At 36.2% G+C, this 25,299-nt stretch overlaps 1 protein-coding gene across 4 annotated transcripts in view; it reads left to right on the forward strand.

Annotated features, from left to right (window-relative positions):
* The window catches only part of ryk (receptor like tyrosine kinase), a 63,963-nt gene that overhangs the window by 36,913 nt on the left and 1,751 nt on the right, over nucleotides 1-25,299 (forward strand). For 3 of the 4 annotated variants that reach the window (XM_067373310.1, XM_067373313.1, XM_067373314.1), the window contains 8 exons: nucleotides 1,560-1,643; nucleotides 3,703-3,828; nucleotides 12,766-12,852; nucleotides 14,068-14,137; nucleotides 15,664-15,796; nucleotides 19,816-19,925; nucleotides 20,348-20,507; nucleotides 24,641-24,777. In XM_067373310.1, coding sequence (XP_067229411.1) covers nucleotides 1,560-1,643; nucleotides 3,703-3,828; nucleotides 12,766-12,852; nucleotides 14,068-14,137; nucleotides 15,664-15,796; nucleotides 19,816-19,925; nucleotides 20,348-20,507; nucleotides 24,641-24,777 — 907 coding nt within the window. The remainder of the gene's footprint in view (nucleotides 1-1,559; nucleotides 1,644-3,702; nucleotides 3,829-12,765; nucleotides 12,853-14,067; nucleotides 14,138-15,663; nucleotides 15,797-19,815; nucleotides 19,926-20,347; nucleotides 20,508-24,640; nucleotides 24,778-25,299) is intronic. The other variant, XM_067373312.1, reaches the window with a different exon arrangement.

Below are 25,299 nucleotides of genomic sequence, written 5' to 3' on the forward strand. Positions count from 1 at the left end.
AAACAGGAGCACTGCTTTGCTGCCCCATAAGAACCTCAAAAAACAACAGGATCCTTTGCTCCCCACGGCTAACAGACCAGCATGTTAAATTGTTCCAAATTTCTCACCTGTGGATGCATCTTGTCTCGTCCTGTTCACACCAAATGTGCATTCCTTTATAAACTAGAAAATTGGGAACGAATGATCAGATTAGCTAAACTGGAATCAGAAGGTTGGAATAAATAGGCGTACACATTCCCATTTTCCTCCTCCACACTTTTGTCCTTTTGTTTATTACGGGAGCGACTCCAGCATTGATTGTTTTTGTGCAATCAAAGTTGTATAAGTGGTTGTTTGCGTGCGTGTGCTACTGTCGCATCCCCTCACAAAAGTACAAAAGTCATATGTCTGTATTTACTCAATCCTTCACTGTCATTTGCTAGTGCCATCTTAGTAGCATTTCTTCACACTTAGGTTGTTGTCTTTTTTTCCACCATGAAAGGCAGACTACATTTGGAGAGTCACCTCCACCCCCTTTCCAAATTAGGATGCAAATAAGACCAAATCAGCAGGAAGTTTCCGCTCTTTTAAAGCATAGTAACTGTTTTCATAGTGGGTGAGTTTCTCCTTTCCCTCAAACGACCGGATTGGGCTAAAATTAGATCTTTTTAGACAGAGCTGAGTAGAGCGGGTTGATGACCTCCCTTAAACTCCCCATTAGTGGAAGTTTGCCAGGTGATCCCATGAGTCTTATATTCACAGTGGCCCCAAAATGTGTTGAACACTTAAGTAACAATATAAATGTCATTGAATTAGATATTGGAAAATCAAACTAAGTTGTGCTAATGTCAAATGTTTTTATTTATTTTTTAGAACAATATATCAAGTCAAGCTTTATACAATACAGTTTCAAACTGCTTTACAGTAATAGAAAATCAAACATTGTCAATGTTGCAAAATTCTTCAATTAGGAAACAAATTCAGTTATAGTTGCAACTTCAGTTTCAACTGTAAAGCAGCTCAACAGAAGACAATATGTTGTCATTCAGCTCTGTTCAAGTGCAGTTAAATACATAATACAATTTACTGAATATTAATTGCTTTTAAGCCCCCAATATATCTATTATTTTATCATTTAAACATTACAAAGTTGTTTGTTATATTTACTTTAAAATGTTAAAGTTAATGCCACTTGATTTGATGTTTTTTGAATGAAATGACATTCAGACATTTAAGTGTCCAAATTAATGTTTTGGGGCCACTTTGTGTAGTTCTGAATAGAGTATAATGGCAATCAGCACTGTAATATCTATATCTATATATATCAGTGTATAGTTGATGGTGGAGATATCTGCTTCGTTTTGGTGACGCTATTTACTCATATTGTGTGCAGCGCCTCCTAGTGGTCTTTCATGCTTATACCATGTGTTTTCATGTCTCATTCTTGTTCTTCTGTGTGAAATAGCCCAGGCACCATCTACCTGCTATGAATATCCATCCTTCATATACCTCTCTCCATCTTTTTTTTTTTTTTCTCTCTCTCACTCTGTACTCCCTCCACCCCTTCCTGCCTCTATCAGATGCTCAAACTGGCTCTGCACCCATGCTCCAGCTTGCAGGCACCTCCTTCCCTCACCCTGGTGCCCCCTCGCACGAAACCAAAAGTAAGTTCTGCTGCTATGTAAGCAGATAGAGAGAGCAACAGGGAATCGTGACTAAATCATGTTCACTAACCCTCAACCTTTAACCTGGTTTCTTCTTCATCATCACCATGTTTTTGTTCTTATTGAGCTTCACTGAGCTTGTTGATTGATTTGCACTGTATTATCTGGTGCAAAGACATATTCTCATTTGCATGATGAGGAGGAGAATCAGATAGCCATGGTCAATTATTACTTACAGGGGTTTAATGTTAAGCCTTTTTTATTTTTATTTTTTTTTTTTTATGAGCGAGTAATAATTAATCAACCTCATGTCGTTCCACACCCGTAAGGCCTTCATGGGTTCATCTTTGGAACCCAAATCAAGAAATTTTTGATGAAAAGAGGTTTCTGAACCACCCATAGGCAGCAAATTCATTGCACCTTTCAAGGCCCGGAAATGGAGCAAAGACGTTGTTAAAATAGTCCATGTGACTACAGTGGTTGAACCTTAATGTTATGAAGTGAAGAGAATACTTTTTGTGTGCAGAAAAAAACAAAAAAGGTTGAACCACTGTAGTCACATGGACTATTTGAACTATGCCTTTGCTCCATTTCTGGACCTCAAAAGGTACAATGATGTTGCTGCCTATGGGTGGTTCAGAAACCTTATGGATTTCATCAAAAATATCTTAATCTGTGTTCCAAAGATCAATGAAGGTCTTGAGGGTTTTGAATGACATGAGAGCGAGTAATTAATGACAGAATTTTCATTTTTGGGTGAACTAACCCTTTAATAGGAAATACATATCTTTATTTAAATTACAAGTAATGTTTGTATGAATTGTTGAATTTGAAATTTGTTGAAGTCAATTTTTAATGTTTGATCAATGTTTGATTACCTAACAATTACCCCTTGGTTAAATGCTAGTTGGTCAACATTGTTATTGTTGTGTTTATGCAACTGGCCCCTGGTCTTAAGTGTGGAGTAATTTCTGCACCACTGGTGGCAAGTCAGTCATGAAGATCAACATGAATATAAACATTCCTGTCAATTGTCATTGTTCAGCCAAACAGATAGTCCCACTCCACACTCCTTCCTTTTGTTGAGTTGATGTTGTTGTGTCAGACACTTGGTGATGCTAAAACATTATAATGTTTTGGTAGTTTACACTTGTTTGGCAAATTAACCAAATTATATGCAGTGTTGTAAAATAGTTTTACAATTTAAAATAAATAATCTCTATTTTTATATATTTTAAAATATAATTTATTCCTGTGATGGCAATGCTGAATTTTCTTTCAGATGAACTTTAGAAATCATTCTAATATGCTGATATGGTGCTCAAAAAAACATTTTTTTATCAATATTTTTTTTGTGTGTGTGGAAACCGTTATATTTGTATTATTTTACAGACTAGAGGGTCTGTGTAGTACGTAGTATAGGGAATGTTAGCAGTCTTACATTAGTTACCCCTAATAACCACTTGGGGGCAGCATCATACACATTTAGTATGAGTGGAGAAATTTAGTCTGAATGAAACGGGAAACACTGGCTAATTGTATTAGTAAAAAGTGAACGTATTTGCATCTGTATTCATAATCAACTATATTTATATTATTAACATAATGTTTACAACAATGCAAAGTGAAGTACTGATTATAAACATGGAAATCGTTTAGTGAGAAACATAAGCCAAATACAGATACACAACCACTTTAAACCGCTTTATATACTGTTATTTGCACAAGTACATTTTGACATTGTCTGTTGGAGGTGCTTGTGTGTTTTAAAGTTGCTGCAGCTAAATAACTGTATAAAACACTCAGTTTTCTCTAAAAATCTAATACAAATTACTCCGTATAACTGTGAGATAAAATCAGCTGCAAACCAAAACATGTTGTGCAAGAGTGACATTGCGGTGTTTGCCTTTGGCAAAGCTGCGGTTTTACTCCATTGATGAAGTGTTTAAATACTTCCAGTTGCTTACATAACATTTGTATGTCATTAGACAGGCTTTTAATTAGTTCTAATGTGAATTGTTAACACTTACTTTAATTCTGTGTGTGTGTGTGATTTCAGGTTATCCCTCGCTGCGGATAGAGAAGAATGACTTGAGAAGTGTAACTTTGCTTGAGGCTAAGGCAAAGGTCAAAGACATTGCCATATCCAGAGAAAGAGTCACACTTCGAGACGTCTTGCACGAAGGTAATAATCCCACAAGTCATTCTGACCCATAGACGCAGATGGAAAAAACAGCAAGTAAATAGTGTGCTTTTGAAAGACTCAATTCTTAGAATTCTGTCCACAGTGCCGTCAAAACGTCTCTTTCTTAAAGTAGTTCTTTTGAACACCTTGTTCAACTGAAATTGCATCACTGCAAACAAACACGTCATTTGGCCACTCAGTCTGAGGTTAGACACACTTCCCCCTGCAAAATAAATTTTGTTGGATCACACAAGAGCTCTGCTCCGGCGGGAAATCTGCACTCAAGCACTAAATTGGAGCCCAAACAGAAAAACTCTCTGCTGGGCCTTGTGCCAGCACAGCTCGGGCCTGCACAGAAGTTGTTGACACAAATGTCATTAGTCAAATAAGCTATAAAACATACACAAAACTGTACCTTATTAACTTGCATTCTTGCAAAATATTGTTGTGGTATTGTCCTCTATATAGTAACCTTCTTCCATCAGTTAATCGTGTACGTGTGGCCACAAGCTTGATGAAGCTGATTTATTATTTATAGGGGGTTATTGTGTTGTGTTTTAAGTGCTGACTTGGCAATGAAACTAAATTAAATTAAATCAATTTTATTGGACATTTGGGAGGAATATGAGATTAATCCTTTTTGAAGGGCCATTTGCTTTGTGTCTTTTTTTTGTTTTGTTTTTTTTTGTTTGTTTTTTTAATGACCAGTACCATACTTTTATTTGAATGGCCTATTCATATTTCAAAGTACTTTTACTCATTAAATATTTGCTGCAATTGCTTTATGTAGTTATACCAAGGCCAAAAACAGGAATGCTTGGCCAAAGCATTGCAAGAATGTGGCTCCTTCTATATTGAAATCCCTTTTCTTCAGTGGAACTCAGAATAATCCTGCAATATTTTAAAAAGTTGATTGAGGAATGAGGGCTGTCGAGCTCTAAAATGACAAAATATGCACCATAAAAGTGATTCAAATGTCTTGTGAAGCCGTACGATAACTTTGTATGAGGCACTGACCTAAATTTAAAGGGGACATAACGTGAAAATCTGACTTTTTCCATGTTTAAGTGCTATAATCGGGTCCCTGGTGCATCTACCAACCAGAAAACTTGAAAAAAGACAACCCAGTAACTTTGTTTTGGCAAGTCTTTTTCTGCAGGCATGTCAAAAAATGAGCCGCTCAGATTACACTCTCCTTGTGGAAGGGGATCTTATTATAATTTTACAGCCCCTTAATCTGCAGGTTTCCACCCATGGCACTGTCATTTTGTTTTCGCAAGCGAAAATGGTGTACCAGTTTTAAGGCCATGGCAAAAGTTTTTGCAAAGCATGCTAACTGTTCTGTCGTTGGCTGCACAGATGAGCACAGAACAGAATTTAGAGTCTCGTTAGCTTGGATAGCCTGCAAGTTGACCCTGGCAAGCTCGATTGCTAAAAAAGGAGGGTTTCTGTCTGAGCAATATTTTGGGGAAAAGTCATAAACCTTAGCCTGGTGTGTATAGCTCTGTTTGGCAAACAGGTATGCTACGTATAGTGGGTGTCCATATGGGTTATGCACAAAAGATTAACACGATAACACATGCTAGTCGATGAGTTGAATCAACTCCACAGCAACTACATAAATTTATCCACTAACCATTCAGTAAACGTCCAGTTGCATTCTAAAAGTTGTAACTACTTCCTGAGTCTCTCCATCAGTGTTTGAAAAATGTAAGGCTGAACACTTAACGACAATCTTCATTTTGGCTGCGTGAGATTTTAGAGCTTTGTCGTTGTTTTTGAGCAACCGAAGTGTGAGCTGTTAAAGCTCTGCCCTCATCTGGAAAGCAGGCAGGGAGCAGCAGCTCATTTGCTTTTAAAGGGACACACAAATACGGCATGTTTTTGCTCACACCCAAATAAAGGCAGATTTGACAAGCTATAATAAATGATCTGTGGGGTATTTTTAGCTGAAAGTTCAGACTCATTCTGGAAACACCACAGATGTTTATTACATCTTGTGAAAAGGGACATAATAGGTTCCCTTTAAGTGTTAACTGTTGTTGTCACATTCATATCACAATAATAAAAACATAGCATTTTTTTTTTTTTTTTATAACAGAAGCAGAAACAATAATATGATCAATAGGCAAAATTAAAGTTTTATTTTTTCAAATGGAGAACAATTAAATGACAAGAGACTATCAAATTAATAAATATAGCCATTAGTTTTAAGCTACATTTTTAAAAGGTTTAGGTCAGGGGTGTCAAACTCATTTTTAGATTGAGGGCCAGATTGGAAAAAAATAACCACGTGCGGGCCGAATTAATAAAAAAAAAACAACAACAACAAAAATACCTTGGTGCGCTGATAGTTGCATTAATATTAACCATATAAACAACAAATTAATTTGCAAGAAAACTAGTATGATCAAAGGTCAATTCCCTTTTTTTTAGAAGCAAATTGGATGATTCGATACTGGTTGCAGATTTGTTTTTTAGAAAACAAATTTATATGTTGTTTATTTGTTCATAAAATATGTGTAGCTCTTTGATATTAGAGGCAAACACTGCATTTTTAGCACAGTCCCAACAAAGATGTTATGCACATGAGCATGATCAGTTGTTTTTTATTTAAATTATTGTATAATTTCAAGATTAACAGCAAAAACAGCATGGTCTGACTTTAGCTTTGTGAACTTATGCTACATAAGACACTTGAAGAAAACACAATCAGCAGACGGACAGAATGAAAATGCAAATTCACTCTCTGACAGCAGGTGGCGCTTATGGAACAGCAGCAATATAGTGTTTCCTTGGATACTGCTATACACAAAGCAGTGATGTGTTTATAAATAGGCTACTACTTTATACGGAGATAAGAGGAAAAGCCATCAACTTTTCTGAAGACAATTCCCTTCAGAGATTCAATCATATCAACCCCAATTTATTTAATTATTTAATTTATAATATCCTTCCTATTTTTCGCGAACAGTGAGCTTGTGCATGGTGCAGTATTTTCTCTGCTAGCGCATCTGTTCTCCTCATTGTGTCCGTATTCAGCATGTGCCTGTGTTAACGTCCTTTTCACAGACATCGTAAATATTTCCACACAAATTACATTTTGGGAAATTATTATAAAGCCCGAAATAAAGATTGACAAAAATAAAACTAAAAAATGTTTGGATTAATGACCAGTGGACTAGTGCATCTCTATTTTTTAATTTTTTTTATATATAGTTCAAACCTCCCCCGAGCCAGAATGGACACCTTTGTGGGCCGTATGTTTGACACCCCTTGTTTAGGTGTTGTTTATTAGTCTAGAGAGTAAAGACAAGTACTTGACTGGATTAAAGGGGACCTATTATTATGCCCATTTTTACAAGATGTAATTTAAGTCTCAGGTGTCCCCAGAATGTGTCTGTGAAGGTTCAGCTCAAAATACCTCACAGATAATTTATAAATCCATGTTGTAAATACCCATTTCTGACTACAGTCAAGAACAGGCTGTTTTCGTGCATGTGCCTTTAAATGCAAGTGAGCTGCTGTGCCCCGCCTCCTCTCTACGATCACAGTTCCTGCTTCAATCGGATTCTCTGCCAAATATTACGTTCACAGATAGCATAGTTCTTCTTTCATCATTAAAGTTTATTATTTCCACTCGTTTTAAAGCTATATCAGTTTAAACATCTAATGGATTGTTTTCTGAGCGCACTTATCTGAAGCACACACACACAAACAGCTGGCTGTCAGACGTCAAGTCTCGTGAGTAACTTTTCATATTTTTTTTTTTTTTTTTTTTTTTTTTTTATAAACTGTCAAATACACACAAGGTTCTGTCAAAAACACACACAGCTCACATAAACAGTCAATTATGTCTGTGAACGTAAATAGCAGGAAACGTTACAGAAATCGTATGCGTATATTAGATCTGTGGTGCATTCCCTTCAAAAATAAAACTAATTCACTGCGTTCACCAGCTCATATGTAGGTAAATGAAGACTGTTATGTTCACTCTTACATCCAACAACAAAACATCTCAATTCCTTACCAGATGTTGTTGTCGCTACAGCTGCTCAAGCGCGGAGAAAATAGCGGACAGCGTACAGCTTGATGAGGGCAACTATGGTAATGCAGGACTGTCAGTCAGCGGACTTGGGCGGGGCCTGTGGCTAATGTGATGTCACATTAGCACCATGGCTGAAAACAGGTCATTGGGAGACACTGCTTATGATTTATGGGGATTCAAAAAAAAAAAGGAGTGGGTGGGTACACACACTGCCAACACACATTTATGTCCAAACACCATGCAACAGTGAATTTTGCATAATAGGCCCCCTTTAAAGGGTTAGTTCACCCAAAAATAAAATTTCTGTCATTAAGTACTCACACTCATGCTGTTCCAAACCCGTAAGACCTTCGTTCATATTTTTGATTACATCTGAGAGGTATATGGGTTTGGAACAACATGAGGGTGAGTAATTAATGACAGAAATTTCATTTTTTGGGTGAACTAACCCTTTAACTATACATTCAAGAGTAACAAACCAAACAGAAAATACATATATTAAAGTCCATTTTTCCATGCTATTAGTTATTACAGTTTACAACAGGTTATGAACATCTGATAACAGTGTTAGTTTTGTTTTTGTTTTTATTTTTTATTAAAATTTTATTTCGGGGAGTAGTGTGTCTATAGCAAATGAGACAGATTTTTTAAAACACATTTTCTGTGCTGTACTGTGTATTTTGTTCCATACCCAAACAGTATCATAATCACTAGAGGAGATAAATTTAATTTCTATAGAGCTGTAAGTACTTAGTACAAACTCTAGTTGCTATCATTGCATATCATTGACTCTGTTCTGTGAAGTGGATTTACTGATTGATAGAAAACATTCACATGTGTTTAAAATTTACCACAAAAAATGTCTCTAAAACATTACGTCTTTGGACATTAAGTGCTTAGTTTCTTGGCAATGTCCTGCATAATGACCATGTTTAGTTCTCCTCCCTCCTACCTAAAGCAACTGAAAGCTATAACGGAAACCCAGCTGATTGCATAATGTATAATGCAATGGGTGTAAAAATTTTTTTTGGAAGGTTATATGCAATTTTTGTAAGTTCTGCATTGTTACCAAGAAACACACTGTCCATGGAACACTTCAATCTGTACTTTCGTGTGTGAAAGTACAGAAATTCTGGAGTGTTCAGGAAATGTAATGGTCACCCCCCTTTTTGAGCATAGATATGAAAATGAACAGTCCAAACTTAAATGGTTATTTATGAACACTTTGGAATACAGACCTAAGGTTGGTCTCTTTTTACAGTAGGCACTCAGCCGATTATTGCTAAAGTGAAAGCACTTCAATAATAAAAGTGTAAGTTTACGGTAAAGCAAATGTACTGTTCAACATTTTTTTATTTTATACAAAATGTATATTTTACAAAATAATTTTTACTCTAAAATTTCTAGAAAATCAAAGCCACATGTCTAACCAAGTTGTTGTAAATTTGAAGTTGACTTCACAAAAATTTAAGTCCCTATGAGATTTTGTTTAGGTGTTGTACTTTTGATGCAGTCTTCTGTAACAAATACATTTCTGTCACAACATGACTGCTATTACAAAACAGTTACCATATATGGAACCTTGAGTCTCAGACCTTTCAGACAATATGTTTTGTCAAGATAAGAAAAGATTTTGGCTGCATCCATACACTTACAAATACTGCCTTCGGAGGACACATTCCAAGGTATTTTGCTGTAGATCAAAAGGTACCTTCAAAAGGTAGAGGCACCTTCATGTGCAAACTCTGCCTACAGAGTCATTGCCTATAATGCAGTAAGGCAACAAGTCAGCTGCCTTTTTTGGATGCAGCTTTTGATTAGATACATTTTATAATATGAAACATGATACTGCCCACTAGGGGGAGGAGTCCGCTAAAAAAGATTTACAGTACCATTTCCATGGAAATGTAATGTCCAATTTCAAAATGGTTTTCACAGGGTCAATTTTGAGTGTTTAAACTCCCAATTGATATATATGTGATAGAAAAAAAAAAGGCAATTTAAAAAATGAGTGCTAAGCATCCAGCTAGCGGGACACCGATTTAAGGGGTTCAGCTAATCAACACTTGTCGGAGCCGATAGCCTCACGGTCAGCTCTCCGACATGTAGTCTGGTTGCTCTTCAGGTGACCCGAGTTCAGTCCCAGTTTGGGTGCCTTTCCCGATCTCTTCTCCCTCTCTCTCCCACTTAGGAGAGTAGAGAACCAACAGGAAATCTCAATAAAGGCAAAAAAAATAAAAATAATAACAAAACTTATCTTATCTAAATCTTGTATTTTGAACATTTTCAAAATAGCCACTCTGTCTAGATTGTAGTATGCACACTTTAAACTTTTTCAACCATACCGAGTTCTAGTGAATCCTGGCCACTTGTTGGATTCTTTAAATTGAACCAAATCTGATCGTCCATTTATTTATTTTTTTATTTAAAATGTATTTTTATAAAGAAAAATATACAGAAGGAAAATTTATATTTGATACAAAACTGATTTCAGGTATGAGACTTCTGGTTTTGAAGGTCATGGGTGACATGAATGCACAACATAGCACCTCACTTACCTTTATGTCCCAAAATGTAGAGACCATTTTTCTTAAAGCTCTTGTATATTGCATTCATTTGTGTTCCTATGTTTATAGAGGACAAGTCGAAGGTAATTGCATACAGGGGTTAAAGTAGGCTTCTACGTCAACAAGCTGGCTTGAGATAAGGTGGCATGTCATAACAAGCATGGTGGCAAGATAGAGGAAAATGATCAGATAAGAGAGAAAAGTTGTAGGCAGTGCGGTAATGGCCCCTGGCATTAGTAATACTACCCAAATACTACCCTCTGCTAGATTTATTGATCCGGTGCATTCTGAGCTTATGGGAACTGCAGCTATTTCTAAAAGGCTTTAGAACAGCAGTAAAAAGGTGAGAGACTGTCCTGCTGGTAAATCCATGTTGTTTTTATTTTCTGAGGTCATCAAGGATACCTGTTCAGGCCTGCTGAGCTTTTCACCATGCAAAAATTGGCATCTCTCAAATGCAGTGAAATCAGAACTAATATTTTTAGTAAAATGTTTCAATATTTGAAAAATGTTGTACAAAACTTGAACATTTCTGAATGATAATGCAATTCTCTAATCCTAACACTGTTCAGTCAGAGTTGTGAATTAATTCATTGAATCAGATTGTTTGAATTGATTCACAGAAATTAATCAAATTTACATACTTTAGTTTTTGCCACTGAAATTTATATCAGAGATGCTATTAAACATGTAAAAATTAGTCTTAACAGTCTGTGTACATGCCAAAAAAAAGCATGTAAATACTTGTTAACTTGCAGATATATAATGAAATATAGCTGCGAGCAGTAATAACGGGGCCAAGCCTTTCCAAGGGTTCCATGAGTTCAAAAAGTAGCTAAACATATTTTTAAAGATTTCAAATGTTCTATAGTTTTCATGAAGGATGGTATGTTGTACTACAAAACCCTTTCAGATTTTTGAGAGTCAGGAAGGTCATTACAGATACCCATCCTAAGACGTTGATATCTGTATTCTTTAAAATATGTTTTGACAGAACATAGGTAAAATGGTTTGGGTAGAAATGGTTCAGATGTTGTCAAACACAGGATTTAAATTTTTTCTGTAGGTAAACATTGTGTCACAGAGATGAGGGACTCAAGATACTTTTAAATGACAGAAAACAACAGTTTCTATAGAGAGTCAAATAAACTCTTGAATGAACTTGGCATATCAGTAATAATTTGGACACTGCACTATATGGGATTCAAACCCCCAAATTTCTGGTCAAGTATTCATTGCTTTTCAAATCCCGCCACTCAGAAGACGTGTTCACCCAGCTGCCAAGGTTCTGTAGTTCAACTGAGAATTAACTCAAAATGAAGATTTTGCACAAAAATACACCACATGTTATATTTAATAAGTTAAGATTAGATCATACTCAGAAAGACTCAATGTCTGGAACAGAAGCAACTTTTGCAATATTTCTGGCTACAGTACCTCTTGAGGTCTGGGCATGTTCCACACATGAGGCAAACCCACAACCTGAAAGGTTTGAGGCTTCTTGTTTATAGTGGTGAGCCACAGAGGACACATGTTTGTTATATGACTGAAGAGAGTTTTCAAGGCAAGAATTAGCATACAAATACATTAGTTAGCATGTTAACTGGTTAGCATGCTAAGCTAACTTAAACACTAATATAGCTTATGGTCACATTAGAAAGAATAGACACATTTTTGCATGATAACCAATTAGCATGCTAAGCTAACTAGCATAAGACCACAAACACAGGCATTATCAAATATGGAGAGGTATTTCTCAGGAACAGTAGTGAATTAAAAATCCGTTTCATTTTTGGGCAGCTAGGTCCAAAGATCATCTAATCAGACTTTGGACAAAATTGGACAAAATTTGAAGGAGTAGCGAAAAAAAACGGAATACTGTACTTTTAAAATGGCCACTACTGTAATGGGTGGAGTCTTGATGTAAGATGTTGAATGTGATCATCATGATGAGAGGGATCAGGTATACTAAGTTTCATTTTTCTAGAACAAATTATTAAAATTAAATTAAAGTTACAACCATTTAAAAAGTGTATTTTTGAACTGGTGGTCGTGCTATAGAGTTGGTCCTAGAGACCCCAAAGTTTCACCAAATTTCTATTCATTACCATCATTACAAGTGTGCCAATTTTCATAATTTTCCTACTGGTTCATAGGGCTGCCGTAGACTCCCATTGGGGAAGAATAATAAAGATTAAGAATACTATCGCCCAGTCTTATGTGAGATGCTTATATTTTAATGTGGTGTGTATATTTCTATAAAGATACAGAGATTTCATAATGTCAGTTGATTTTATAAAGTGACTTTATTTTGATCCTCAGGGACCTTTGGCCGCATATTTCATGGAGTCTTGCTTGATGAGAAGGACCCAAGCAAAGAGAAACAAGTCTTTGTGAAAGCAGTGAAAGGTACATCCTCTGTTTAATTCTCATTTTATACCTCCCTTGAGTCAAATATTCTACAATGAACCTTTTAAAATAACATTCCCAACATGATTAAAAAAAAAAAAAAAACTTCAGTGGGAAATCATATGAGGGATAGTTTGTGGTAATGCAATTCTTTTCTAATAAAAGTTCTAAAGTTCATAATACATGGAATGATACTGAGGTTTTTTTAAAATGTTGATACTGTGGTTATGACAGCAGTTTCTGTAAAAAAATGCATATCCCATGAGAAAATTTAGCTCTTCTCATCACACTGGTCACCCTTTCATTTGCCCTTGCCCTGTTTACCCAGAACAGGACTGGTGCCAACCACCAGACAATGCCATTATACCAGCTTCTGCTGTGCCAAGCTGTTCAATTTCCCCCCCGGCCCTTGCCCAAGGGACAGGAAACAATACACTTCACCCATACTCTCCAAGCATCCGTCAAAAGCTGTGCTTCAAGATAAAACCAGACCTCTGTGAACTCATTCTCAATGTGTTCACTCAGCCAGCAATCTGAGACTGGCTGAAAAGAATTAGACTGCTTTTAGAGTAATCAGACTTTCTCAAGTACAAGGTGGAGGCTTGTTTGGGACCAACATGCACACTTTTTCACGAACAAGGACTTCCCTAAGAGGGCAAAATAATGACTTGATTTTATGTCTCTTTAAACCCCCCAAAATTCTGTCATGTGCTCACCCTCATTTCATTCCAAGTCTGTGTGACTTACTTTCTTCTGTAGAACACAAAAGGTGAATCTAAGAATATTCTCGCCACATTTTTCATTATAATGAATGTGAATGAATACTGGGGCTGTCAAGATCTAAAAATGATGACAAAGCACCATAAATACATCAAAAAGGTAGTCCATATCTATGTACCAGCTCTTCCAAAGCCATAAGATAGTTTTGTGTGACCAAAATCTGACACTTTATTTTGTGTTCAATGGAAAAAATGTGATTATAAGTGTCAGTAATGACACACTCCTTTTAATTTGACACTGAATTTGACAAAATATTCTTGTAATGCCTCTATCCTTTGGTGCTACTTGGCTTTTTTCAGATGTTTGAGGGTTCACTTAACATTTTGATTGATGTAGGCTTTGACAGTTGTTTTTGGTAGGTTTGCATCACATTCGGGTTGTCCAGCATTGCGTCACAAATCGCTTGAATCTCTGTTCTTGTATTTGACTCTGCAGATCACGCCTCAGAGGTACAGGTGACCATGATGCTTACAGAAAGCTGTAAACTACGTGGTCTTCACCACAGGTGAGTCACAGACACCTCATATGCTGCTTTCTTGATGCTTGAAGAACTTGCCCTATTTGACACGTTATTGGTATTTAATGTATACATGCTCATGTTTATTTTTGTAATTCTGATGCCAGTTGTGTACATTTCACCTTTAAACAAATCCTTTCATATATGAAGAAAGCTTGCCTTAGCTATGTTGTAAGTCAGAGGGATCTTATGCAGGGTTCACTGCTCCCTACACACTGAGCAGGAATATCTGTAGTTCACTCCACTTAACAAAAAACATACACATAACAAAACTTAACAATGTTACCAAACACACAAGCAGATTAGAGGTTTTGAGAGTGATGACATGATATGCTTGTGTATATGAATATAAATTACCATACTTTCATAATTACCCTGTCCTCAATGGAGCATGTTTTGTAATGTTTGAGTGTTGTGACGGTGATATGATGACCACAGTCGCAGTAATGACACTTCTGACTACTAATCTACACGCTTCCTTCACTGCTCTGTGAATTGCTGTCTTCCTCCGCATCATTTCTTCATTAGTGCATTCTCGTTTACCACGTTTCCTTCATAGAAATTAATGTGGTTTTAGATGTTCTGCATTTCTAAATAACTATTCTTATAAATCACTTTCTGCCTTTTAAAGCAAGGTTGTCTTCACCAAAAATCTGATTCAATGTCATGAACTTCCAAAATCCAGCAACTAGTTTTTTTTGCTGGTGCTGGCTATCTGACATAAGATCTGAGCAAGTCCCGAAATCTTAACACATACATTAAATCTTGTTGTTGTTAAATGTAATCTTTGCCAAATATTAAACTGATAATTTATTTTTATTGTACATTATAATGTGATGGCTAAGTTCTCTTGTGGCATTCAAAATAATACAAAATGACTTGTTTATTCTTATATTTTTTATTTATTTAGAACTAAATAGTATAGAAATTTTATTTCAGATATTCATTGGCTATTGCTTATTTATTGGTTAAAAATATGGAAACTTAACTAAAAGTGGTCATTTTGAAAAAAATAAATAAATGTACTGTTGAAGTTCTCTACAATGACATTAAAAAAATGAGCACTGTTTTTGTAATTCTGGTTCTCGTCTATTACTATATTTTAAATAACTTCACATAATATTAAATATCACTTCATCTACATTCAGAATCTTTTTCCTGATATTAATATAGTGTATATGTACAACACTGAGGTCGAACATTCTGTTTAGATTTTTCCGTTTCCCGCTTGGTTGCCTTTTGGGATGGGCTCAGACCCATATCCTGTCCTGAGCGCTCCGAGCTTTGCAGTCACGCAGACCCATGTCTGGGGTTAAACGGTCAGCGCAGCCCATGACTTGAATTTTTCCTTGTCAGAAATGAATCACTGATTTAATTAGTCTTATGCAGAGCAAGTATCCTTAGGGTAACACGTCACTTCCTGACGTGTTTGAAAATTTGGCCTTCTCCTGCCATTTGTCCTTTTACCTACACCAACAAACTTTAAACTTTTTCCTTGGTCTGTTCACTCTTAGGAACCTGTTACCCATCAGCCATGTGTGTATAGAAGATGGTGAGAAGCCCATGGTCCTGTTGCCTTATATGAACTGGGGAAATCTTAAGCTTTTCTTGCGCCAATGTAAGCTTGCTGAGGCCAACAACCCACAGGTGAGACTACAGTGTTTGTGTGTATATGTGTGTAGTGTGTGTGTAGTGTGTGTGTGTGTGTGTGTGTGTGTGTGTGCATCACACATCACACACACATACATACATACATACATTAGGGCTGCCCCCAATAGTCAGCTAAATGTTAGTCGACTAAAAGAGGCTTTGTCGACTAAGATTTTGTTAGTAGGTTAGTCGCAGAAAAAAAAAAAAAAATCCACAGGAAGTGGGGAAGTCACGCAGTCCGTAAGGGACAGATTGTTAACGCCGGGTCCTTGTGTGTATTATAGTATGTCGCCTGTGTCGGGCAAATGTTTGCTTATCATCCATTGATCTCAAAATATGGCTTATTTGAAACATGTAAATAGCAGCAACTTTACATGGCAGCTCGCTCTAACGTTAAAGATAAATGTGCGTGATTTACTGCACAACATAGAGGTGCTGGCGCAATCACTTGCATTTTTTTTTTTTTTTTTTTTTTACTTAAAATACTATTTATATTAATACTATTATAATATTTTTTTGTCATACAGATAAGAGCAATAATATAAATATAACATCATTCTGAACTGTAAAGGTCTAATTTTATTTGTGTACACTGACAATAACAAATAAAATAATATTTTATAATAATAAACTTATATAAACTTGCTATTTTTTTCGGACACATTCATAATTCATTACTTTTGCCCTAATTGCTGCCCCCAACTAAAGATTTTTCTAGATGTGATTTAAAAAAAAAAAAAAAAAACACACATCTAGAAAATATACTGTGTGTGTATGTGTGTGTATATATATATATATTACTCTATCCACTGCTTCACTGCTCTGACATTTATTGAGAAAACAAGCACACTCATTTTACAGGTTGCCTTATGCAGCATTTAAACTGCATCGACATTTTTTGACCCTTGTGTATTTAGCTAACAAGTGCAATGACACTCCTCCTGCTGTTAGCCACAAATCAGTCTGAGGCAGGTGTTTATATTAGAGACCCTCCAGCAGAACACCTGGAGTGTTCAGATTATCCTGATTTAATTGCTTTCTTCAGAACAATGAATTTATTGTGCAGATCCTCTGTCAACATTGAGTGAACCTTCTACGATAGGTGCTTTACAGTAGTATGCTGTGCACAATCGAGCCTTTGTAATGTTTACCCTGGGAAGTTTTTCATTCGGCTGCCACTGAACCCTCTTCAAAGACAAGATTACATAAATTCAATCAGTCAGACAGATGTATTCTTAAAATGGTTAAATGGGTTCTTCAGGCTATCAGTTTTTTCTGCTTCAGGACCAAGCTTGTTGTGGCAGTGTAAAAACATAAATCATGTAAACTATCCATGCTTTAGATAATACACTGAATTTTGGCATTGCAAGTGAGTGATTTCTTTTTGTATTTACTGCCAAGATTTTCACCTCTCACCTGAACTAAATTTTAGATGCATGTCTGTTTGCCGCCTTCTAGGAGTGTGCAAAACTACATACTTTTAAAATGGCTTCTTCTGAATGAGTATTCAGGATCAAAGAAGCACAGTGTAATTAGGCTCGTTTACGGGCTTCTGCCCTGTCCAACATATTCTGATCAAATGGCTGGATGGAGCCAGACTCAATTGAACAGTATGCAAGGATCTTGAGACCCGTTTTTAAAAGGGGAGGCGCAACATAGAGACTAAAAATTATTGTCTGACCAACATAGAGCAACATTTTAAATATTAATGCATACATATTTAAAATGTCTAACTATTCTGCGTAACGGAAATGATGGATGCATGGTGTCTCGTATTGGTCTATATTGTACACAGCCGTTCAAAAATTTTGGGTCAGTATTTTTCTAAAAAGAAATTAATACCTTTTATTCTGGATCGATATGTGTATAGAGACAGTAAGGCTTTTCCATTGTTATAAAAAATATTTTTTTCAAAAATTGTTCTTTTGAACTTCGTATTTATCGAAGAATCCTGAAAAAAATCAGTTTCCACAAAAATATTTAGCAGCACAACTGTTTTCAACATTGATGATAATAAAAAATGTTTCTTCATCACCAAATCAGCATATTAGAATAACTTCTTTAAAGGTGCCATCAAACGTTTTTTTTACAAGATGTAATATAAGTCTAAGGTGTCCCCTGAATGTGTCTGTGAAGTTTCAGCTCAAAATACCCCATAGATTTTTTTTTAATATTTTTTTAACTGCCTATTTTGGGGCATAATTAGAAATGCGCCGATTCAGGTTGCAGCCCCTTTAAATGCTCACGCTCCCCACCCACGGAGCTCATGCTTGCCTTAAACAGTGCGTAAACAAAGTTTACACTGCTAATATAACCCTCAAAATGGATCTTTACAAAGTGTTCGTCATGCATACTGCATGCATGCGTCGGATTTTGTGAGTGTTGTATTTATTTGGATGTTTACATTTGATTCTGAATGAATTTGAGGCTGTGATCCGATTATACAGGCTGCAAGTGTTTAATAATGAAAATAATGACGGCTCTTGTCTCCATGAATACAGTAAGAAACAATGGTAACTTTAACCACATTTAACAGTACATTAGCAACATGCTAACGAAACATTTAGAAAGACAGTTTACAAATATTAGTAAAAATATCATGTAATCATGGATCATGTCAGTTGTTATCGCTCCATCTGCCATTTTTCGCTATTGTTCTTGCTTGCTTACCTATTCTGATGATTCACCTGTGCACATCCAGATGTCCTGCTCTTGTCTAATGCTTGAACATGAGCTGGCATATGCAAATATTGGGGAGTACACCCCGACTGTTACGTAACAGTCGGTGTTATGTTGAGATTCGCCTGTTCTTCAGAGGTCTTTTAAATGAATGAGATTTACATAAGGAGGAGGAAACAATGGTGTTTGAGAACTCTTGTACTGAACTCTTATTTAACTATACCAATATAAAATCAATTTTTAATTCTAAGGCACCTTAAATATATGCCACTGAAGACTGGAAAATTCAGCTGAGCCATCACAGGAATAAATTATATTATAAAACTGTAATTAAATTTCACAGTATACAGGTTTTTTTTGTTTGTTTGTTTGTTTTTTTACTGTATTTTCAATCAAATATATCAGTTTCAACACAAAATGACTATCAGCTTATTATTATTATTATTATTATTATTATTATTGACCAACATTTTAATATCTGTACATTGCTCTCAAAAGGTGATTTGCAAATGGGACTAATTTAGAGACGTGACTTCTCAAAGTCGGGTTTAGCATGTTGGCAGTCCATACAGTTGCTGTTAGACTTTTGGCATGCTAAAGCACGCCCACTCAGAGAATGAATTGATCTAAATTGATCCCCTTTAAGACACTCCAGCTAAAAAGAACAAAGAAGTTTAGATTTACTAGTCACTCTCTTTGACCCATCCCTACGTTCTACACGTACTCCATTCTCTCTTGAGTAAACATTTCAGTCTAAATCACTCTAACCAAATTCACACTGAACAAACAGGAATGAGCATGCACCATCGAACTCGTCTGACACCTGAGTTTGTCATACACTGCAATTATTTTGTTCTAAAGCCATGTGTATAGTTCTTCAGGAAAAAAAAAGCCACTTATTTAGAGAGGGTTATGTTATGAACCTGCCAGTTAGCACCCAGGGATTCTTGTTGTGTCTGACTATGGAAAGGTTATACAAGGGTGCCTGACATTGAGACACTCCCTCTAAAGAGTTGAAGCGTTAGTGTTTGGCGCAAAGGATGTTTATGTTTAGTGAGGTAACTGTCACTACATCAGACGTCAAACCTACCAACTGAGATTCAACAGAGGAACTTGTTGCTCCATCAAGTCTGGTTTCCTAAGAGGTGAAATTTAACCACGAGCGTCTGCATACCCACTTGTCATGTGTTCCCACTTTTTGCGTCTTTTAGTTTCTCTTGCTGGATCTCTCTTATTGCAATTTAAAGAAAGAAATTCTCACACTTCCAGTGACCCTTTAAAATGTCTGTCTTGATCACTAAAACCATTTTGTCCACACTCTTTTGTTACACATACAGGCAATCTCTCAGCAAGACCTGGTCCACATGGCAATACAGATTTCATGTGGAATGAGCTACCTGGCACGAAGAGAGGTCATTCACAAAGACCTGGCTGCCAGAAACTGTGTGTAAGTGCCATTTCTCATGTTTTCACACTATTTAATATCTGATACTTTCTGCTGTCTATACAGGAGTATACAGCTGCACCAAGTGTTACATTATGATATTGGTTATTCAAAGAGATAATGTACGGTCACACGGTTATTGCAATTATTGTGACAATGACTGGTTTGCTGGATTTTTTTACATTTTATATATACAATCATTAATTAAATGTGATATTTAACCTATTAAATCCCCTCCCATTCAAAGCTAACAATAATGCTGCCATATGAAATGTCACAAGACTTGAGAAAATTGTTGTTTTTTTTATCCAGGACGTTCTAGTATTTATTTACATTTTTACCTTCAGTTTGTATTAACATCAATGCAATTTTGTTTAGATATCTTATGTCTCTGGTATTTTTATTTTTTATTTTTTTATTTGTAGAATTGATAACAGCATGCAAGTAAAGATCACAGATAATGCGCTGGCTCGTGATCTCTTCCCTATGGACTATCACTGCCTCGGGGACAATGAGAACCGACCCGTTCGCTGGATGGCTTTGGAGAGTTTGCTCAACAATGACTTTTCTAGCGCCAGTGATGTGGTAAGAGTTGCTGCTTTTTGTCTTTTTCTGCAACAGACTGTAACATACTCACATAATATTTTATTCATACCAGCAGCAGGCTGTCTCTAATGTATTGTGTTTCTCTTCCTATGGATATTTTGCCTGTAAAAGAATTTTGTATCCTGTTTCACTTATAATAATCACATAAATATATAATATGTATATACGTATATGTATGTATGTATATATGTGTGTGTTTTATATGTATGTGTGTATATAATATAATATAATATAATATAATATAATATAATATAATATAATATAATATAATATAATATAATATAATATAATATAATATAATATATATAATAATAATGTGTGTGTGTGTGTGTGTGTGTGTATATGTGAAGATCATTAACTCATTAACACTCGCGTCTCCGGCCTCGCGCCGTTCCCTCACGGCTCTCGCCCGCCCTGTTCGTCACAATTTTATATATATATATATATATATAAATAGTATAATAGTTATTATAATTTGCTGCTATAGCATATTCAGAAATTAATTTATGGAACCGGTAAAACCTGAGTACCTGCACACTCATGCATGGACTCTCAGATTGTGTCCCAAATCCTGGTAATTTAAAATTGCATAATTTCTTTGACGTCATACTATCTGCTCCATCATGCTTTGTTTCTGCTGACAACTACAGTAATCATGCTTCAGATGTCCATGAACATGTTGAGGCCTGTCGTTGACTACATACAGGATTACAGCAGTTACATGCTTTCGAATTTGTTTATATTCATGATAATAGTTCTGTAATAGGTGTACAATCACATTTCAGAAAATTTTGCAAGTCTACATATGTGTGTAACACTAGTTAAAAGGATAGATCACCCAAAAATGAAAATTGTAATTTACTGACCCTCATGTTGTTCAAAACTCATTATTTTTATTCATCTACAAAACACAAAGGAATGTTTTTAATGAAACCTGAAAGATTTCTGTCCCACCATTGAATGTCTTATCCACCAAAACTTTGATGCTTCACTTAATAAAAAGTCCATAAAGAAACCGATTTAATTTAGGCTTTTATTCACATATAAACATTTATCAACTTATGTACTGTACGTAGAGCACATCAACTATGATAAAGGATGTTAAAATTTGTTTGCTTGATGTGCATAACCAATGAGGTTTGTACTTGCATGTCTTGCAAGAACTTTGAGCTTCCGAAAGAATCAATGAGGTTTGTTCTTGTGCATAAAGCAAGTATGGATTAAACCAGTTGATTCTTGGTGTTAAAATTTAGGTGGATTGGGCTTTCTATGGAGGGACAGAAATCTGTCAGATTTCATTAAAAATATCTTCGTTTGTGTTTTCAAGATTAGCAAAAGTCTTCTGGTTTTGGAACAGCGTGAGTGACTAAATGTTGACAGAATTTACATTTTTGGGTGAACTATCCTTTTAAGCAAACTTGAGCTTAGGAAATTGCAAAGAAAACCTCTATCACACAAATGTGTGTGTTTGACTGGAAAGGTGTGCTTTTGTGAAAACACTCTACATTCCCGTCGTCTCACTCAAAATGCCAAGGAAACAACCCACCCTAGACAGCCAGGAAGTAGTGAACGCCGCCTGGCCGCCTCATAAATGACACACTGGGCCAAAACCTGTCAGCGATCTGACCTCTGCATCCCTTCAGACTAACAGAACAATAGTTGCTGGTGCTGACCTCATGCCAGGAACAATTATTAAGGTTCTGTTTATCATAATACAATAGGAGCTGGTGATGAGCAGTGGCCTGGTATGGAAATTTACTCTTGTTTACTGGGAGATGCTGGAAATTCATTTAGCACAAGGAGCTGTAGTGCAGGATACCACCCACTCAGTGAGACATAAGACAAAATGCCAGATCACACTTGGATGTCAACTTTGATCTGTGTCCAGTTCCCCTTTCATAGCCTCTTAACAAACACATCAGTGCAGGAGACAAAGTCCTTTTATATGTAAAGAAGCCTGTCTGTTTTAAAATGTCAAGATAGAAAAGATGCTCAGGATTGTCTTTTAATGAATGGGGAGGATTCATTGCAAGTGTGTTCTGCAGTCAAGTGTGTGTTGCCCTCAAGTGCAAACATGATTTTATAGTTCGGTGTTTTCCAACACATCTTCCTGCAGGGGAGATGCATAAAGAATGGTTAATAAAGTCACCTTACCGCAATGTAATACAGCTTTTTATAGTTATGTTATTTTTTTATATCCAAAATTGACTGGTGTCTAACAAACGTGATTTACTTTTTTATAACAAGCAGTAATTACATTAATTTGCACAGCAGTATGTTTCACAGTTAATAATGTAGAAACAAACATCTTGATTTAAAGCCTTTTAAATGTCTATGTGAACAAACTATGATTGTGTCCAAAATCAATGGAATAAATCCAGATTTCCTTCTTTTGTGTTACTGGAATGCTTTGTTTCCATAATGTTGCTGATGTCCCTAAAATGCCCTAAAGGGGACCTCAAACAGATCCAGATAGGGGAGCATTTTTTTCTTGAAACAGTCTCTCATTCAAATGTTTTCCTACAGTTAAATGATTGTTATGATTCTCTTTATTAAAATTCTTTTAAGAAATGCAAAATTCTTCAAAACTGCCTTAATTCTTCATGGTGTAGATTCAGCAAGGTGCTGGAAGCATTCCTCAGAGATTTTGGTCCATATTGACATGATAGCATCATGCAGTTGCTGCAAATTTGTCGGCTGCTCATCTATGATGCCAATCTCCTGTTCCGCCACATTCCAAAGTTGCTCGGTTGAATTGAAAACTGGTGACTGTGGAGGCCATTTGATTATAGTTAACTCATTGTCATGTTTAAGAAACCAGTTTGAGATGATTTGAGCTTTGTGACATGGTGTGTTATCCTGCTTGAAGTAGCCATCAGAAGAGGGATGGACATGGTCAGCAACAATACTCAGATAGACTGTGGCGTTTAAACGATGCTCAGTTGGTACTAAGGGGCCCAATTGTGCCAAGAAAATATCCCCCACGCCATTACACCACCTGCAGCAGCCTGAACTGTTGATACAAGATGGTAGGATGGATCCAAGCTTTCATGTTTATGCAAATTCTGACCCTACAATCTGAATGTCCCAGCACAAATCAATACTCTTCAGACCAGGCAATGTTTTTCCCATCCTCTATCGTCCAATTTTATGAATTGTAGCCTCAGTTTCCTGTTCTTGGCTGACAGGAATGGCACCCGGTGTGGTGGTCTGCTGCTGCCCATCTGCTTCAAAGTTCATTCACAGATGCTCTTCTGCATACCTCGATGGTTGAGTTACTGTTGCCTTTCTATCAGCTCATACCAGTCTGGCCATTCTCCTCTGACTTCTGGCATCAACAACGCATTTCCACCCACTGGATATTTTCTCTTTTTCAGAGCATTCTCTGCAAACCCTTGAGATGGCTATGTGTGAAATCCCAGTAGATCAGCAGTTTCTGATATATTAGACCATCCCGTCTAGCACCAACAACCATGCCACATTCAAATTCACTTAAATCACCGTTCTTCCCTGTTCTGATGCTCACTTTGAACTTCAGCAGATTGTCTTGACCATGCCTAAATGCTGCCATGTGATTGGCTGATAAGATATTTGCGTTAACGAGCAATTGAACAGGTGTACCTAATAAAGTGGCCAGTGAGTGTATAAATACACTATAAAATATTAATATTCCTTTTGACATTTACTAAAAATTATATTTGTTTATAAATGTTGTTTTATTTTTTTTTTAATTTCTGAAGTATTAAGAACAACAGAACTAAATAAATTAAAAAAACACTAAGTATTAGTGTTTTTAAAAATTCAGTGAATGTTAACTTTAATCATTTATTATTATTATTATTATTATTATTAATGTGGTCATGCATACCTGTTGTTTTTTTTGTTTTTTGGTTTTTTTTTTTGCATTTGTATAATTATTCATGACAAGAAATTTCCAGAATGTCCTATTTTTCTGCGTTTAGATACTGATCTGTAAATACTATCTCTGTTTATAAATAATGTCTGCCTCAGATGATCTCATCACTTGTTGAAAAGGAGGGATCATCTTTCGGTTTCATTCATTGTGCCTCTCTTAGCCTGGCCTGAGCTCTTGTGTGTTGATTCCCTTACAGTGGGCTTTCGGGGTAACTCTGTGGGAGCTGATGACCTTGGGACAGACTCCTTACGTTGACATCGACCCCTTCGAGATGGCCGCCTATTTGAAGGATGGCTACAGAATAGCACAACCCATCAACTGCCCTGATGAATTGTAAGTTTGATATTTTAATCAATTTAAGAATACAACTTCATTTTCATGTACTGAGTTAATCTTGCAAATACGTTAAAAATAAATAAACTGTCGTGAACTTTCGTTCCTGAGTGATTGGCAAGGCTCCCCGAAGTGTCAGTAACAACAACTTTCTTAAATCTTGATTATTTTGTGAGGGAACTAACTGAACTTTTAGAAAACAGTTTGATCCAAGTACAACTGCTGGCTTTCCACACAATCTGACCCTTATCGGCATCCTGCAATAGCTAGGGAACCGGAGCATGGTGATCGAACCAGCCAGGAATTACAAAGCAACGAGCGCTGTTGACCGTGTCAATGACCCAAACACAGCAAAATTAATTGTCTTACACGCAGTCGCCGGAATACAGTTTAGAGAATGCAGGAAAAGCTAATCAGCATTGGATCATAGCTTAGTACTCTCTCCCTCCAGAGAATAAGTGATGAATAAGAGCTCTGCGGCTTGACTTGTGTATTTAATAGCTTGAATAGAAATAGAGCGAT

The sequence above is a fragment of the Chanodichthys erythropterus genome, chromosome 21 (assembly GCF_024489055.1).
Source record: "Chanodichthys erythropterus isolate Z2021 chromosome 21, ASM2448905v1, whole genome shotgun sequence".
Taxonomy (NCBI): Eukaryota; Metazoa; Chordata; class Actinopteri; order Cypriniformes; family Xenocyprididae; genus Chanodichthys; species Chanodichthys erythropterus.